Below are 17,448 nucleotides of genomic sequence, written 5' to 3'. Positions count from 1 at the left end.
TAAAACAGTAGTAGTAGTAGTAATCACCACTACTTCAGCTCACCCCTGAATCCATTTCTTTCACCAAGTTCTGGCATATACATAAGAATCAATGCTGAAACAAAAGTAAATAATCTACCTGTGCCTACAGGACCCCCATTGCAGAATTTATTTATTTTTTGCACTGGCATTATTCACTGTCAGACGAGATTGTATTAAAGAATAGAACCAAACCAAAAAGCCCTCTGAACAATTTTCTGACATTTATAGAAACTGAACAGCCTATAAATGCAACTGCTTAAATTGCACAGTTATTTACATGCAGTTTCACCTTAACAAAAATTCTCTTGCCATAAAAGACACGTTAGTAACTAGAAAACAATGTCAAGTCAGCACACCAAATATATCATTTTCTTTTCTTGATGCTAAAGTAATAAGGTGTCCTAGTCAAGTTGAACAGAATGTTAAATGTTGGTGGTTAAAACAATAGTATTCTGTAGAGATATCAGAACATACATTGCTGAAAAGTAAGAGACAAGAGAAGCAATAAAACCTGCCTCTGTTCTCAGGCCTATTTGTTTTTAATGAGTACTCTGCATGTTCAATCTCTTGCCTAACTTTAGACAAGGTTGTCATCTGGGTGACGCAGGAAATAATTCAGCTACTGTAATGATAGCAAGAGCTTTCAATAAACATTGATTCAAATGCAGTGAGAAACTTGAATAAACTCAGGGCCTGCACTAGGCTAGTGTTGCTGAAGTCTTTGATCCCTTGCCCCAAACAAAAGTGGCTTGGGATTATTTGCTAACATAGAGCAGAGCAGCCAGTGAAAAGCCTTCATAAAGTGTACATAGCCAAGTGATGCCTGGAACAGTATGCTATGTCATCAGAGCTCCCAGCAAGCAATAGAGCCATATGAAAAGATCCCTAGGTTGTCATTATAGCTCAATATCAAATGGACAGCTCCTCTCTCTTATTTATTCCAAAATGCAAATCAAGGATTATTAAACCAAAGTTTTAACTTCAGGGGAGAAAAGTTGCCATTTTTTATGTAAGCCTTCATAGTTTCTTATTGTAAAACAAACAGTTTAGAAAACAGTGCTTGCAAATCCTTGGCTTACATGTTTCATAACTAAAGAAAGCAACTGCTACTTTTCAATTAATCAAAGTTTCTGCATTTGTTATAGCTGTCACTGGTAAATCTGTTGTTAATTTGGAGAGCAATCTGAAGATTAGGTTACAAGTTAACCATATTAATTTTAAAGACAGGGGAGGTGGTTTTTTTAAATTATGGCCCTCCTAATAGTTTTATTATTTTATCAAACATATACACTTTTAGAAACAATTTGTACTTTAAAAAAAAAAAAGCCAGGAAAATTGTTACACAATTGTATAAAAACCATAGGCAGAGAAAACTACCCCATGAACAGCAAAAAAGAACAAAACAAAAGCCCAGAGCCTCAGGTATACTATACTGTACCCTACTGCCACAAAGAACACACAGCCCAAATGAAAGAGGCACTGCGTACTAATCTTTTAATAATCACAAGAAACTAAATCAGTGAGACAATTCAAAGAATCATCGAGTTGGAAGGACGCCGAGGGTCGAGTCCAACCCCCTGCAATGCAGGAATCTGAACTAAAGCATCCATATCAGATGCCTGAATATGCAATCTTGATTGCCTTATGAGAGTTTTTTTTTTAAAAAAAAAATTACACATCTTCTGATTCACATTTTAAATTCAAACTGTGCTTCACATTTTTAAGTTCAGACATATTGAATCCCAAAAGCACAGAAGGCTTAAGATTTTTTATCGCCCTTAGGCAGGTGTGTCTCTTTCTCCCAAAGAATGATGCAATGTCAACTTTCCAAGCACACAGACTGGATGACAGTAACTCTAACTCCTTTTTAGAGGGATACGGCTTCTTGTGAAAATAATCTATAAGAAACAGTTTCTGAACTTCATTTGAGCACTGTTGGAATGGCTTTGGATTCAATGCTAAAATGTGAAGATTCTCAACGGAGGGCTGGCCCTTAGTTTCAGACTTATGATCAGTCTTTTGTCTCTTGGAAGGCACAAAAGTCATTTCCTTAGCTGGAACTTGGGCTGTGCCACTGTCTATAATCAGGAATGGCTGGTCATCATTCATTTGGTCCTCTGCAACAGAACAAAGGTGATCAGATAGTTTCCTCTTTGTTGAGAGAGAAGGATCATCATGATTTTCACCATTCACAAGTGCCAGATCTTTCTTCTCGTCGAGTTCAAGCTCCATCTTCACAGCTGGGGTGCTGTCTTTGGGAGCGCTCCGGCAGCGAAGCAGATGCACAGCAATAGCAGTCAGAGTCATGTTGCCAGTATATACACCACAGCAGTGGATACATTTGAAAGCTGGGGTCTTTAAAATGGTGTGCACAGTTGGCATGATATGGTGCCTGTCCTTCAAATGGAACTCGTAGGCTTCTAGGCTAGTGAAAACACCGTAACAAAAAGGGCAAGTTGATACTTTCTTATTGCCATTATTCATATCAGCAGTCTCATGTTGCAGCTTCATGTACAGAGGAATAAGTGTCCTTGAATTTACCCCAGCAAGTAATGCTAGGTGTACTTCTTTTTCACAAAGTTCTTCTTTTACAGTTATGTTGAAGTCAAAGTGAGGAAACACCAGGTCACCTTCCGAATCGCTCTCAAGTTGAAAACCTTTGTCATCATAATCTGCATGTAGTTTCTTCTTCCCCTTATGTACAGTTTTAGTATGATCCACAAGGCATTTTAGGTCGTGAAAAGTACTGGTGCAAAACAGGCAAGCTAATCCATGTATGAAAATATGTTTTATAAGCTCTGCCTGAGAGAGAAAACATTTACAAGAAAAACACCTGACTGTCTTATCTTTTAGCCATCTCAGAAAAGGTGCACAGGCTGCAACTTTGTCTGTATCAAGCTTGCCCGTCTTCCCTGAACTGCATTTGTGAGCCACTTGCATGTGCACCTGATAGACGTTTGATGGGAAAAGCTCACTGCAAACAGGGCAAGTCTTCCACTGCTTGGCCTGTTTAAGGGCTAGGCTCATTGCAGAGGCAGAGACAGAAGTCTTGGCAAGGGTATTCGTGGAAGAAGTTACTACTGCAGAGGAAGGCACAGTAGCTGGAGCCTGAGACTGCTGAGTAACTGTACTAGATTGCATCAGCTGAACAGGCATCTGAGGAGGTGGAGCTGTTGTCACCCCTCCACCCCCTGGCACAGGCAAAGCTACTGAAACTGGGGCAAGGGTATACGTAGGTATCCCATTAACTTGTCTGCCAGTTGGAATTAACTGTCGAAGGATAGGTCCTGCAGTCAGTAAAGTAGCATTCTGAGAAACTCCAGGTCTGACAGACGGGTTTACAGGAAGTACTCCTGGTGCAACAGGCTGATTGAACTGGAGAATCCCAGGTCCAACTGACTGGTTTACAGGAAGAACTCCAGGTGCAACAGGATGATTAAACTGAAGAACCCCTGGTGGGATCGCCTGGGTGACTGGAAGGACCCCAGGACCACTGGGCTGGTTCAAGCTACCAACAGGTCGGTTTACAGCAAGGACGCCAGGTGAAGAAGGCCTGTTGACAGGAACAGAGCTAGCCGCAATGGGTCTGTTCAGAGAACCAGCAGGCTGAGTTACAGGGAGAGACCCCGGCAAAACTGGACTGCCAACGGCCCTAACAGATTGATTAACAGGAAGCAGGGTAGGCCGGACAGGCCGAGTGAATGAAAGGACTCCTGGAGGAACAGTTCGACTTATGCTCCCAGGAGGCTGGTTTAGGCAGAGAATGTCAGGTCTCACTGGCTGCTTCACAGGAAGTCGATGAGAAACAAAGACTGGATGAGGAACTGCAGGCCGAAGAGTCACATTGTTCGGACCTGCTTGGCTAGGCAGTAGTGTATGACATGACTGGGCAACTGAAGCTGACGATGATGGATGTGTCAGGCTACTGGAGGCACTTGGTCCAACTGTGTTTGGGACTGCTTTTGTTGGCACCACATTCTGATTCTGATTCGCTGATGGAAGTGAAAGTTGGATACATGTAGGAGAAGGTGAACCCACTGAAGCAGTGGTAGGTATCAGCGATGGTGTGGCTCCAACTGTGGAAGGCTTGGGTGCAATACTGACGATATGCTGTGACTTTGCTTGTCCTGATTTTTTAGGCTGCACTGAAATTATAGGTCTCAATATATTCTCCAGGTCTTTGTGTACTTCAGATGTCAGGACATGGTATATTAAAGAATCCCGACTGTTTGCAAAAGCATTGCACTTTTTACAGTAGTGATCAGTAAAATTCTCTTCACTTTCATCAGGCCTCTCCTCAAAGTATGTGCTTATTAGGCTTTGGAAATGGGTTACCAATACATGTTTCTTCGTATTATAGTATAATGTGTCTGTAAACTGACATTTCTGGCATATGAAGTTTACTGCATCACTCCGGAATTGTCTCATGCCACCACTCACATTATAGTTTTGAATTTTTTTCTTAGAGTGAAATATACGAAGGTGTTTCCCCACTACTTTGGAATGAGAAGCAAATGCACATTCTGGGCAAGGAACAACTAATTCTTGGTCAACTTCATCTTCATGGTAACGGTTCAAGTGGTTTTTGAAAGAAGAAAGAAATTTTGATGAGAATTTGCAGAGGCTACAGCAGTACGGATTTGTTCTGTATCTCTGAAAATCAAGAAAAAGGGGCAGTTACTTCAACTGGCATCTACAAAAGGCATATTTATGTTGATTGCCCAATAAAAATACCAAAGTTCTGAAAGCCACTATACTAATTTCAGTCAACATAAAAGTTTCTTCAGGCGATCAGAACTTTCCACATCCAAGAAAGCATTAACAAAAAGCCAACATCTTATGCATTTATATGAACACAACTTTCTCATCACTAATATGCTTGCATAACAATACAAACTGTATGCAGAACAAGCAAAATGATGTAGATGTTTTATGTTGCTGTGCTGGCAACATAACCCCATCCCATAGCCCCATTCAAAAACTGGGTGAAAATTTGGATTCTAGCCAACATAGAAAACTACTGCTTGGTGATCAGTTAGTCACCAGGAAACAATAATACAGTTTCTTTACTCTTTGAGATCATCATTTTCAAGACCATCATTTTCTTTTCATCTTCTAATCAGTCATTATAATGGCATCCTAAAAAAAAAAATAATACACCAATGTCAGGGGCTCAGAGGCAGAGCCACAGGGGAAAGAGGAGTTGGAGAGCGAAGAGGAAGGATCTGAGGGGAGCTTAGGAGGGTATGACAGTGACCCGGGAGATTCCATGAGTCTCTCCAGCGAATCAGAAGATTCCCAGAAAGAGGCGCCCAGGGTCAGGGCAAGGGGGGCCAGCGGTGAGTCCCCAAGCGGCAGCTGGAGATCAGGGCCAGCTTCCCCGCCAGAGCGTAGCGGGGGGGAAGAAGCCCACAGATCAGAACCAGCGTCCTCTCCAGCAGGGAGAGAGAGTCAGAACTGACCACGCCTCCGTCGGAGAGTGGAGGGGCGGAGCAGAGGTCAGTTCCAGCCAGCCCCCCCCCCCGAAGGGGGAAGCAGTGACAGGAGCCGTTAGGAGGAAAGTGGCCGGCTGGGCGCGCGCGCCAAGTTCAAATGTGCAGGCGCGCGGGTCAGCAGAAAATCCGGATTGGGAGCCAGGTCCCAAAGCCCGCCGGAGACAGGGGGAGGAGTCAGAGGAATCCGCCTCCGAAGAGTCCAGGAAGGGTGGGACCCCAGGGGGCAGGAGGACCCAGAGGAGAAAAGAGCAGAGGAAGAGGTGGAGCAAAGCTCGGGTGTTAAACTGGTGTAGGGGAGGGGAAGAGTCAGACGGAGCTTCGACGGTCTAGAGTTACAGACGTAGGGATGCGCGCCACGGATGTAAAACCAACAATGAACTTCAATAAAGACTTTTGTATATAAAGAGACACTGGCGTTGGTCCTTTGTGAGCTGGGACCTGAGGCACCCCTGACAACCAAGTTCCATGTGAACTTAAGAAAAGCATGCACACCTCTTGCTATATTGCAATCAGTTTCTAAGATCTATAGCCATCTAAGAAACAGTTTGCATTGCACAGTTGATCCCATGCTGTATCACAAAGGCTAAAAAAAATCCACTAGGTATTTACAAACCAGTGGGCTCAAACAGCATTCTGAAAACTGTAATGAATAAACATACCCTTCTTCTGGTCACAGACTCCCAAAGAGACACATCACTCCATGAAGTGTTGCAGAAATATTTTTCTCCTGGGTCAAAACTTTTCAGAGTCTACAAAAAAAACACAAAGATTTCTAAAACAGCATGCAACTAAAAGAAAACCCTATTTTATACAATTCTAAGTCAATAAGTTCATTATGTTGGATATAAACTGCAGGCTGTATCCAATGCTTCTGCTCCACTCACTCACAACACCTCCCTTGCACAACAGGACTCCCCCCTGCCCTGCAGTCCCAAAACACCAGCAAAAACTGCTCCAGAGAGTTGGTGGACCCTCTGAAGCAGATTTTAGGGGCTAGTGAGTAGAGGCGGCACAAGCACAGCTCTACTCACACAATACTGGATACAACCTCAAAATTAAAATTGTAATTTGAAAAATATATATGCTATGTTGCCTTTTTCCAATAGTGGATTTCAAAGTGTGGTAAAGTTGGTGAGCTTATCAGATCTTAAGGCTTCCCCACACTACTTGCTTCTGTGTGGGTAATCTACAGATGACACTGAGCGTGGAAGGTATTAACCCAAGCTATAGAGTCTCACAGCTAGAGTTTTCTTTACAGCTTGTCTCCCCTGCCTTTCCAACTTTGTTCAGATTTCAAGTTTAATACTTCTATATCAAGTGTAGTTTATGCAATTTGAAAGTTTTAAATATTTGCAATTAATTGGGCTAGACTTTTAAAATGCACAATTTCTGGTGTATCTGAACAAGCTTTGCTTGTCAAGAAACTATAGTCATATCTCTGAAGTTAAAGTTCTGTGTGTTTGATGTAGTGAAGTGCCCTGATGGAATGTGTGTTTGTGACTGACCTTGATTTCATGTTTTTTAAAAAAAATAATAACTAAAAAACCCCTATGCATAATCTTTAATAAACCAGCGAGCTTCAAAGGCAACCTAGCCAGATGGATGGGGTATAAATAATAGTAATATGAAAATGAAAAACAACTTGGGGGAACTTCATTTTTTCCTAAAAGAGCAAACAATATTTTGCTCATCTGCTTGGCACAAACTTTTAAGACTATCAACTTCTGTAAACAAAAAAACAGGATATAGTGACAAATCATGGCAACAATGCATGGAAGGGTAGGTTTTCACTTCATAGCAATGAACTAGCCAGTAACTAGGGGTGGAGCAACAGCAATATGTGCGTGATACCACAACAAAGCCAGGCACAGCTATCTGAATTGCTATACACATTTACAATGTGGCCCCGTTAGCTACATGTTAACTTAGTCATCTGTATTCACACTGTGTGTATGTTGTTTCCAGACTCTACAACATCGCCACCAGCTTGGAAAACCATTAAAATATTATTTATCATGCACAACAAATAGTCAAAGCAAAACAATGACTAATACTCCTGCACAAATTCACCAGAAACTCATGCCAACCTCCTGTTAAGGGGTTAGTTTTCTTAGTGAGGAAAGAGCTTTCTCATTGCTGAGATGCACCTGGCTAAATCTGGTGACTTCCCTATTAGTGTTACTGGGTAGATTGAACTTTGTGTATGAAAGAGCTCAGATTACAGCACTGGTCATGGCTCGTTGGTTGAGGTCATTATCAGGAAGGAGTGGATCCCTGTGTAACTGTGGAGTTACCTGAACACTTTGAGAAGAGCTTGTCTGAGAAGACTTGGAGAACTGCCAGACTTCGGGACCAGAGGATTTTAAGTTGCTGCAGGAATAACTGCAAATTGACTTGTGTGTGGACTTTATTCAGCAAAGACTTTAAAGTACAGAAACCCCTTTGGTACCAGAAGGAGAGAAGCCTACATGTAACCTGTATATAGTGTGTAACAAGTAAAACAACTGGTTCATGTTGGTGAGCTTAACAGCTTTACTGAAGCTTCCATAGCATGCACACCGATAGCAAAATATATAGGTGTTGAAGATAAACACACACTCCAACAGCTCCCCATTAGCCACAAAGACAAAATTATCTGAGCAAAGTCCTACTAGCCCTTTATCCAGAAGGAAGCCTAGTCAAATCTATGCTACCAGTGCCACAAAGACACACTTCCTCTTTCCCATTCTTTTCTCACAATAAAAAAGGAAACAGGAATGCCCAGTCTTTTTAACTGACATGTGCATTCCCACTCCAAGTGAGAGTAGGGTGACTGTATTTGAAGTAATCATGCTTTTAAATCTTATGTTTTGAGCTTCACAGCCTCAGATTAATGTACCCAATGCCAATTTGCTTGAATCTGTAAGCTAAACAAAGATCTCTCATTCCATTCATATTTTCATGTGACCTATCATAGTTGGTCTTTTTTCTAGCTTTACAGGTGTTGAAGGAGTTGTGTATTCTGTAAATACTGTTTCTTGACAAGCCAAACTAGTATATTAGTACTTCCTACTTCTGTGCAAACCAAAGCTTTCACCTACTTCTGTTTATTTTAAGAAAAATAGACACATGAAATATATCAAGTCATGTTTCATAGGATGTAAGAGTCATCCTAAATGAAATATGAGAAAAATGTATTAAATAAATAAATAAATAAATAACTGAAGAGTTCCAATCTGCAAACATCTCTCTCAAAAAGAGTCAATATGCATGCTACCACTAAATCCCCAAATTGAATCCTATAAAAAGACAGTTGCAGACCTATGATCACTCACACAGTGAATTACAGAGGATCTCATGATGTTTTACTCATGGACAATTGTACTGGAATTGGTTTTCCACTCCTCTTTTCAACCAATATTTCCACACTTATAAGACTCATGAGCTCACTTAAGAAGAATGACAATAGAGAACTATAAGGGTCTTACCTGAAGTAACTCCTGGCAGCTGTCAAGCCCAATATCCTTTAGAATACCCTTTACTTTCTTCCGAGCCTTCCTTATATTATCAAGATTTTGCACAGGAATTTGAAGCATGTTGAATTTTGCCTAGAAAACAAGGTGACACAACATATATACATCATTTCGTTAAATGTAATATTTCAAATTATGCTTATGCGTTTAGAAAATTCAGATTAAACTGACTTTCATTACTGAGTATTTCAACAAATGAGTATATTTGTAGATTTTGCACTTTCTGTGGCAGACAACAAATAATACACATGCAGCTATATTTATCACAGGAAGGTTGCAATTCCTGAACAGACTTCCCTGGGAGTAAGTGCCACTGAACAGAATAAAAATACAGTAGCACTACCTGTACACAGGGTGGATTTGATTTAAATCAAATTGATTTAAATCACTAGTTAGTAAGTTTTGATTTAAATCATTTTTTTACAGAAAGACTCATTCCTGCTGATATAATCTTAATATTTACAACCAGATGAAGGTTTCATTTTTGGAATAATAAATTTTCAGAGTAATTTTTACAGTTATATCAAAAATTACTGATTTGGTTATACTATTAGAAAAACAAAGACAGGTAATTATAAAATTATTGTTTATATTTGGACAACTTTTCTGCTGTACTTTATTGGAAGGAGAAAAATAATTTCCTTAATAACAATTTAAACAATTTATTTAACTAAAACAATAACACTATAGCATATGTATCCATGTTTTTTAACTGATGTGGTTAAACGATTAAAAAAAAACCAGACTGAGTTTTAGCACACATGAAAAACTTAAAACAAATCCTTATTTCCTGATGAATAGCCTTTGGACTATAATGCAACTTAAATAGCAAACTATCTTTAGAAAGCTTTTTCCTCCAAAAGCATTTTATTTTAAAAATCTGATTTAAATCAAAGAAATCTGATTTAAATAAAAAAAGCCTAATTTAAATAATTAAAAAATCATTTATTTTTATCCACCCTGCCTGTACACGAATGCTACTGCTCAAGTTCTTTATTACTGAAGAGGTGCAATTCTGCTGTTCAAATATTAGCAAGAGAACCCAAATATAAAATTCCAAGTGGAGACCACCAGAAAACTTCAGTATTTTCCTTCCAGCATCTATTTGTCTGAAAAAGTTGCTCAAAGTACTGAGTTACTGAAATGTAAGTAGTAATTTGTATTACGAGTTTAGAAGCTAAACTTAAGGTGTGAATTTCAGATACACACCTCTTTAGTTTGATTGCTATACACTGCCAAGTGATATGTCACAATACTAGCTGACAAAATAGCTACATCTTTCAAGACATATGATGTGCATGCTATGCAACACCACCACCAAACAATGCATAGGGCAAACACAGTTACAGCCAGAAAGCCATACTACCTCACTACCCACTGTGTTCCCTAATAGGTATATAACAACCTTCCGAGCCAACTGCTACTTGCAAGAGCAAAATCATACCAGGTCCTCAGTGGGAACCCCCCCATGCACCCCCAGCTTTGAAAACATACTATGGTAAGTATCACATGCACTTCCAAGTTTCTACCTATTCAAGAGATATGTTAAGAGATGTTAAGATTTTGGGGGGTACCTAGTAATATAATCCCAAGATGCAGAACATCCAAAATGCTATGACAAGGTCATTCGTCTGTTTATAAGAGTACAGTGGAACCTTGGTTCTCAAACTTAATTCGTTCTGAGAGTCCATTCAACTCCCAAAAATATTCAAAAACCAAGGCACGGCTTCCAATTAGCTGCAGGAGCTTCCTGCACTCAAATGGAAGCCGCGTTGGACATTCGGCTTCTGAAAAAGTTCAAAACCCGGAACACTTATTTCTGGGTTTTCAGTGTTCAGGAGCCAAATTGAATGAGTACCAAGGTGTTCGAGAACCAAGGTATACCAGAATGTAATTACCTGATGCAAAACTGAAAGCAACAGAAACTGCTATACCTCCGAGACTGTAAGCACGGGCTGAGACACTTTTCAGTTGGCAAGTAAAAAATAATACCATCAATTGACTACAATAAAATATTCCATGAAGCCAAGAATGGCTTCTAAAAACTGATAAGGGTCTCATGTGAAAGCTTAGTATTAAGAGGTTTTTTTATATGGATGTTTCAAGCACTTCTTTTTCCAAAGAACAGAGATTGTTCAATGATGCATTTGTAGTAGCTGCATTAAATATTCCAACCAGAATGACATCTAGTGTCTAACCATCTTCTCTAACTCAATGTGATGGGCATGGTAACTTACTTCCTGTATAATAAAGCCAGCCTATGATTCTTCTCTCGTAACTGCTTGCCTTTAACCTTAAGTTCCAATTTATTGTACACAAATAAGATATAACCACCTTGTATTGAATTACTCGTCATGGGTGACCAGGAATTCCATGCAGGCACATTGATGGAACTTCATCCAGGTGAGGGAACAGGCTGGTGAAGGGGTACAAATCACTGTGTGCCTCTTCTGTCAGCTCATCCATCTTCTATGCTAGGAAACAAAGTACCTTCCTCCCAGGCTAGCATGGAAACGCAAGAGGATCAGAGAAATTGCTCTGTCCATGCTCCATCAGCACACTCAGCTTCCACAACAGCTGTGGTGTGGAGGAAGCAAAGTCCCTTCCTTCCTGACCAGTACAGCAATATCCACAGTCCAATGAGGAACCCATGAATTGCTCCAATCCTTTTAAAAAAGCCATTGCCACATCTTAATTTTAAAAACTTACATCCTATGCTTCCATCGCAGTCACAATAGTGTGACAGTGAATTCTGTAAGATAACATGTTGCCTTAATTATTTACTGTTTTACCATCAGCCTAGTAGAAATCAATTTCATCAGGTGACTCCAAGTTCAATTTCCCCCACCATTTCTAATTTTATAAGCTATCAATGTTCAGGTTTTTCTTATTTTTGTTCAGTGCTAGCCACAAGTTATTCATTATTCAGCTAACACATTTTTTGCAAAAGCCATATCGCGGCATAATCAGAGGATGAAACGCACATACAAACAGAAGACTGCAATGCTAAATAGCCAGTGTGGTAGGATTCCAGCAGGTGGAAGAAGCAGGCAAAGTTTCCAGTGCAACTGGGTGCAACCAAAGCTTTCAAAACATATCCAGCGCCATGCATGTACTTCTTCCCTTTCCATCCCCTGAGCATGCTGTGGCTACTTAGAACTGTTGTCTAAGAGAACAACACATTGCATTGGTACGCGAGTAACTGCCATGCATAAGCTTGTTAACTGTGCTATGCACAGCTGCTTACTTAGCCAGGGTGGTGTAGTGGTTAAGAGTGGTAGACTCGTAATCTGGTGAACCGCTCCTCCACATGCAGCTGCTGGGTGACCTTGGGCTAGTCACACTTCTCCGAAGTCTCTCAGCCCCTCACCTCACAGAGTGTTTGTTGTGGAGGAGGAAGGGAAAGGAGAATGTTAGCCACTTTGAGATTCCTTTGGGTAGTGATAAAGCAGGATATTGAATCCAAACTCTTCTTAGCAGTATCAGACTGGAGCTGACAAAAGTCAAAACAAGGAACCTTCCCACAGTGCTGCCCACCACATACATGCCTGCTCTCCATCTTGAACCATGTGCCAGGCTCCTCTTGAACTCTGTTCCTGGGATACATGCTTGCTGCCTGAGCTTTCATAGGTAAGGAGACAAAAGTGTCTATGTTTGGCCTGGGAGCACTGAGATGGAAGGTAAGCTGTGCCTACTGGAACAAAGAACTTTCTCCTCCTTTGTTTCTCTTGTCTGCATTTATTTGGAAAGCGTGTGAGACAAAGTCATGAGACAAAGATCTCACCTTCTTCTGACTCAGGGTCTTGCCTCTGATGTAGCCCCCTAAAACTGTGGACCTCTGAGCACATAGAGGGACATGCCCACCATAAATCTACATCTTCAGCTGCTTCAGGATCAGATCACTATAGAGCTTGTATGCAAGACCTGGACTGGAGCTGCTCCTGACCCTAGTGAACTGGAAAACATAATTCCTGGACTGGACTGCTCCACTTTATACATGATACATAATTTGGTTTGCTCACCACTTTCTCATGTCAGAACAACATAGTCAACATGAGACAGAAAATATTGTGCTTTATTTTTCCATGAAAAATGTTCTGCTTCATAGGCTCAATAGTAACAGTTATCCCTTAAAATATGTTAGGCAAGCAAAGTTTTTAACCATTGTTTACTATATACATATAAAATAAATAAGCATACTAAATTAGAATTCTCTAGGAAATCAGAAAAAAAATTCCATGGAAACTGAAAATATTCCAATACAAATTCCACTATGTTAATTAGGCTAATTTGCATTGGAAGAAATTCCATTCCAAAACTTTCCAGAAAATCTACATCACTGAATATTAAGAGCCAAAGAGCTGACACAGATAAATGACCTAAGTTTGAGCAGCAGTGGAGTTACAAGACCAAGACCAAAAGAACCATAAGGAAATTTTACATTTACATCAGTGCACAGGAGAGAACTTCACTTCACTCAAAGCCTTCCCTTGGCTACAATTCCAATTGCTGAAACGATAATCTGTCATAGAACATGAATGGTGTTTTGTCTCTTAAGCAGCAAAATTCCAGTTTCATCTTAAAATGTGAAGATGCATTAAACAATTTTTAAAAAACTAATATAAGGCAATCAAGATTGCATATTCAAGCCATCTGTCATGGATGCTTTAGCTGAGATTCCTGCATTGCAGGGGGTTGGACCATATGACCCTCAGTCTTTCCAACTCTACAATTCTATCATTAACCCGGCATCATTCAGCATGTCTACTCTGGACTAAACACTCAGGCCAAGACAGCAATGACAACACTGCTGACTAGGAGAGGCAACAAACACACTAATTTTTCTTTAAAAGACTACATTGATACACCTGCCTGCAGAAATAAGAAGTTTCCACATAGAATTTATGAGCGCCTACATCAGTTTACTACATCAGCTGAAGAGAAGGGCAGAGGCTGGAGAAATAACTTTTGAGTGGATGAGTGTCCTTTTCCCATCCTCAGCACCCCCTGGGAAATTCACCAAACCTACTGCACCTGGAGCCAGGTGCGGTAATAGGTAAAGGTAAAGGGACCCCTGACCATTAGGTCCAGTCGTGGCTGACTCTGGGGTTGCGGCGCTCATCTCGCTTTACTAACCGAGGGAGCCGGCGTACAGCTTCCGGGTCATGTGGCCAGCATGACTAAGCCGCTTCTGGCGAACCAGAACAGCACACGGAAACGCCGTTTACCTTCCCGCCAGAGCAGTACCTATTTATCTACTTGCACTTTGACGTGCTTTGAAACTGCTAGGTTGACAGGAGCCCACCTTGGTACCTGCCTATAAATGCAAGCCCTGCCCAAGAGACAATAAAGAAGCTGCAGGAGAAAGGGCAGAGGCTGGAGAAGGAACTGTGAATGGAGGGGTGGCTTATTTGTATCAGCAATTATTTGTTAACTGTATTTCTGTAAACTGTTAATTGCATTAATGCAATTATTTGTTAAATGTATTTCTGTATTATTTATTGTTCGTTGCTGTTTCAGTTTACAGTACTTCATTTGAGAGATTTTTTTAATATATTAAGCTGCATATAAATGGAGTAAAGAAAAAAATAGTGCTTTAGTAAGAAGATAAAGAGGGCAAAATCCCAGAAACAAAATGTGTCTGAGCTGCAAAGTGTTACCTCTCTCATTTTCCTTCTCACTTGTATGTGAGCACAGGACTTCTTCCCTCTTCTCTTGTACTGTCTCCTCTGCACCTTTGGTTATCCTGCCTTTCCTGATGATCTCCCTTTCTTAATCTAACTGTGGGCCAGGCACACATTTGCAAGGGAGTCGAGTTCAAGCCTTTACAAGCCTAAAATGTCAGATTTCTCCAGCTGCCATATGGTTAGCCAGTATGACCAAAGAGAGGCATGCACTTCTAAGGCCATACAGACACATGACTTTGTGAAAAAGGTTCTGGATTCCAGTTCTCAGTGGAATATGAGTTCTCTCACAGACTCATCCATTTGTGCATGGAAATACAGATCACTTGCTGGAAACAGACCAATCACACATACAGTACCACAGTGACTATTAAATGCAGGATCCTAAAATGTGCAACGCTATCAACCGACCCTCAAGTGTTGGGACCAGAAAAGTACCACACTAGCCAGCCACCACTCTATAAACAGCCTCGACAGCTTGCTCCAGTCCATCTCTGTAACTCAAACCCCGTTGATGCACTTCCTAAAAAAATCACAACCTTAAGCAACCGGTTTAGTATTCAAAAATGATTTTTTTATTTAAAAAAATGGGTCTAGCTTTGGCCACCCCCCAACGAAGCAGTCGAGAGTTTACAGGCTTCCTGAAATCATTGATGTTTCACATGAAGGAGAGCGGCAGAGCTGGTGCTGTTAAACGCATAATAATAATAATAATAATAATAATAATAATAATAATAATAATAATGCTGCAAACCCGAATGCCTCACGACATTCCATCCTCCCTAGCCGCCGAGGAACCCCCGGACCTTATTTATGCCCCTCAGCTATTAGAGCTGGTGGCAGCGCGGGGAATAAGCCCTTTCTTCCCTTCGCGGCTTTTCCCCCCTCCGCTCCCGCGGAAGGGAAGGCGGGCTTCCCCACGAGGCTGGGGTTGCCCTCTGGCTGTGGCTTGGCTGGCAGCGCACCGAGGCGGCTCCTGCCAAGGCGGCCTGAGGAGGGCGGAGGCCGCCCTGGGCACCAGAGAGCCCGGGCTCAGCGAAGCGCCGCAATGTTGCACCTACCTGTCCGGGCGGCAGGGGGAGCCCGCTGCCTGCCCGCCGGTTCTTGCGCTCGCGCCTCCCTGAGGCGCTTGGACGCGTTGCAGCCTCCGGCGCCGCCTCCTTCCGCGGCCGCTTGCTTGGTCGGCCGGCTGCTCGGTCACTCCTTCCGCGGCCGCCCCGCCCTGCCCCGCCTCCCGGTCTCGACCTGCAGCCCGCGCTCAGTGGCCCAGCAGGACGGGCAGCGGCGGCAGCAGCAGTACCAGGAGCAGCCGCAGCATCCTCGCCCCGACCGCTCGCCCTGCAGCGTCGGACCGGGCGCCCCGCTCAGCCCCACTGAGCCCGCGCTCCCATCCACCCACCTCCGGCTGCTACTCCTCCCTCCTTCTCAAGCCAGAAAGAGAAAATGGCGCTCGATTTGTCCAAGGAAGTGACGTCGGCCCTCATTTGCATGTCAGTCGGTGGACCAATAGGGAGGCGCGTGGTCCAGGGTTCCCATTGGTTCCCTCCATCAGCACCAACTCTCCAGGAAGGATGGTGGGGCTTCTTGGGAGCGCTCTGGGAGTGCTATAGAGGTGCCCCCCACCCTTAAACTACTCACCTGTGCCCTCCACTTCCCTTCCCTTGCTCTAGCACAACTCCTGGAACAACTCCGAAGTGGAAACTCCCGCGTGATTTCGTGCTATGACGTCATTTTCAAGGGGGCGTGGCGCTGTGACGTCATATCATGTGATGCCACCACGTGGCCATGCAGTATTTCCCTTGCATATTTGCACAGAATGTTGTGGAAGCCTTGTTTGCAATCAGTATGTTGGTGAAATCCCACCTTACAGCCAGCAGCCAATGAAATGCTGACATGTCAAAAAGCTTTGCATCTCATTGCATGAGGGAACCACTGAAGCCTCTGAGGGAAAGTGTTTCACAAGGTTCACACTTTTCAACAGCATATACACCTTGACATACAAAAAAATGAGGAATACTCTTTCCTCAGAGTATTCCTCAAAGAGCAGGAAGAAGGATAAACTAGATTGTCTATCATAACTTCATAATAAGATTGTTCATGAGCCTTAGGAACCATTGTGAAATGTTAATGAGGACCACTATATGATAGATGGAACCACCAACCAATAAATGCAACTAGAGCAGAACACAGACCAATCCTTGTGGAGCATCTCAGCCTAGTTCTTACTAGGCAATTTAATATTTTATATCTTTCTTGGTCTTGGGTCTTTTAAGGTCTTGGGTTTTCCCAATGTAGAGCTCCAACTTTCCTTCTTAGCCTAATGTGCTGATCTGTTGAAGAATTGCTAATCTAAGTGACAGCAACAAAATAGGACTTTCATGATTCTGTCTACCCAATGTGCAGGAAAATTTTTTTGGGGGTGACTGTATAATATATATTTGAAATATGGTGTCAGTATTGTGATAATACAATGGCAAGAGGTAAGCAAGTTCCATTGTAATTAAACATATTATAGGCAACAGAAGAGGTAGCCAACATGGGGCTCTCCATGTGGTGTTGGGCTCCCATCAATCTCAGCCAAGGATGGTCATGGATGATGGCCAACAATATCACTTTGACTATACCTTGGCAATAGTACACTTGGTGCTGTTTGGAACATGGAACACTGAACTACCTGTATAGGTTACTTCCCATGAAACTCCTGTTATTTCCCATTCATGTGCTATTGTTTACACA

At 42.0% G+C, this 17,448-nt stretch overlaps 1 protein-coding gene across 5 annotated transcripts; it reads right to left on the bottom strand.

The window, feature by feature from the left end:
* Positions 1-220: 220 nt before the first annotated feature.
* On the bottom strand, positions 221-16,372 carry ADNP2 (ADNP homeobox 2). Of its 5 annotated transcripts, XM_077933222.1 has the most exons (5): positions 15,774-15,906; positions 12,276-12,398; positions 8,984-9,103; positions 6,176-6,265; positions 221-4,674 (listed from the first exon to the last, which is right to left on the bottom strand). In XM_077933222.1, the coding sequence occupies exons 3-5, from the start codon at positions 9,089-9,091 to the stop codon at positions 1,693-1,695; spliced, it is 3,180 nt and encodes a 1,059-aa protein (XP_077789348.1). In that variant the 5' UTR covers positions 9,092-9,103; positions 12,276-12,398; positions 15,774-15,906; the 3' UTR covers positions 221-1,692. The 5 variants fall into 5 exon arrangements, with proteins under 5 accessions (XP_077789348.1, XP_028593378.1, XP_028593379.1 ...); XM_028737545.2 differs by lacking the exons at positions 12,276-12,398; positions 15,774-15,906 and adding an exon at positions 16,351-16,372; XM_028737546.2 differs by lacking the exon at positions 12,276-12,398 and having other exon boundaries at positions 15,774-16,075.
* Positions 16,373-17,448: the final 1,076 nt, after the last annotated feature.

The sequence above is a fragment of the Podarcis muralis genome, chromosome 8 (genome assembly GCF_964188315.1).
Source record: "Podarcis muralis chromosome 8, rPodMur119.hap1.1, whole genome shotgun sequence".
NCBI classification, from domain to species: domain Eukaryota; kingdom Metazoa; phylum Chordata; class Lepidosauria; order Squamata; family Lacertidae; genus Podarcis; species Podarcis muralis.
This window is presented reverse-complemented; position numbering and strand designations above follow the sequence as displayed.

What these genes read in the sequence shown, in the direction of transcription:
- ADNP2 (XM_028737545.2), bottom strand. Translation starts at nt 9,091, where the DNA reads ATGCTTCAAATTCCTGTGCAAAATCTTGATAATATAAGGAAGGCTCGG. An exon ending in GCTGCCAGGAGTTACTTCAG is followed by an intron (nt 6,266 to 8,983) that starts GTAAGACCCTTA and finishes TTTTTTTTGTAG; the next exon opens with ACTCTGAAAAGTTTTGACCC. An exon ending in AGTCTGTGACCAGAAGAAGG is followed by an intron (nt 4,675 to 6,175) that starts GTATGTTTATTC and finishes CTTGATTTTCAG; the next exon opens with AGATACAGAACAAATCCGTA.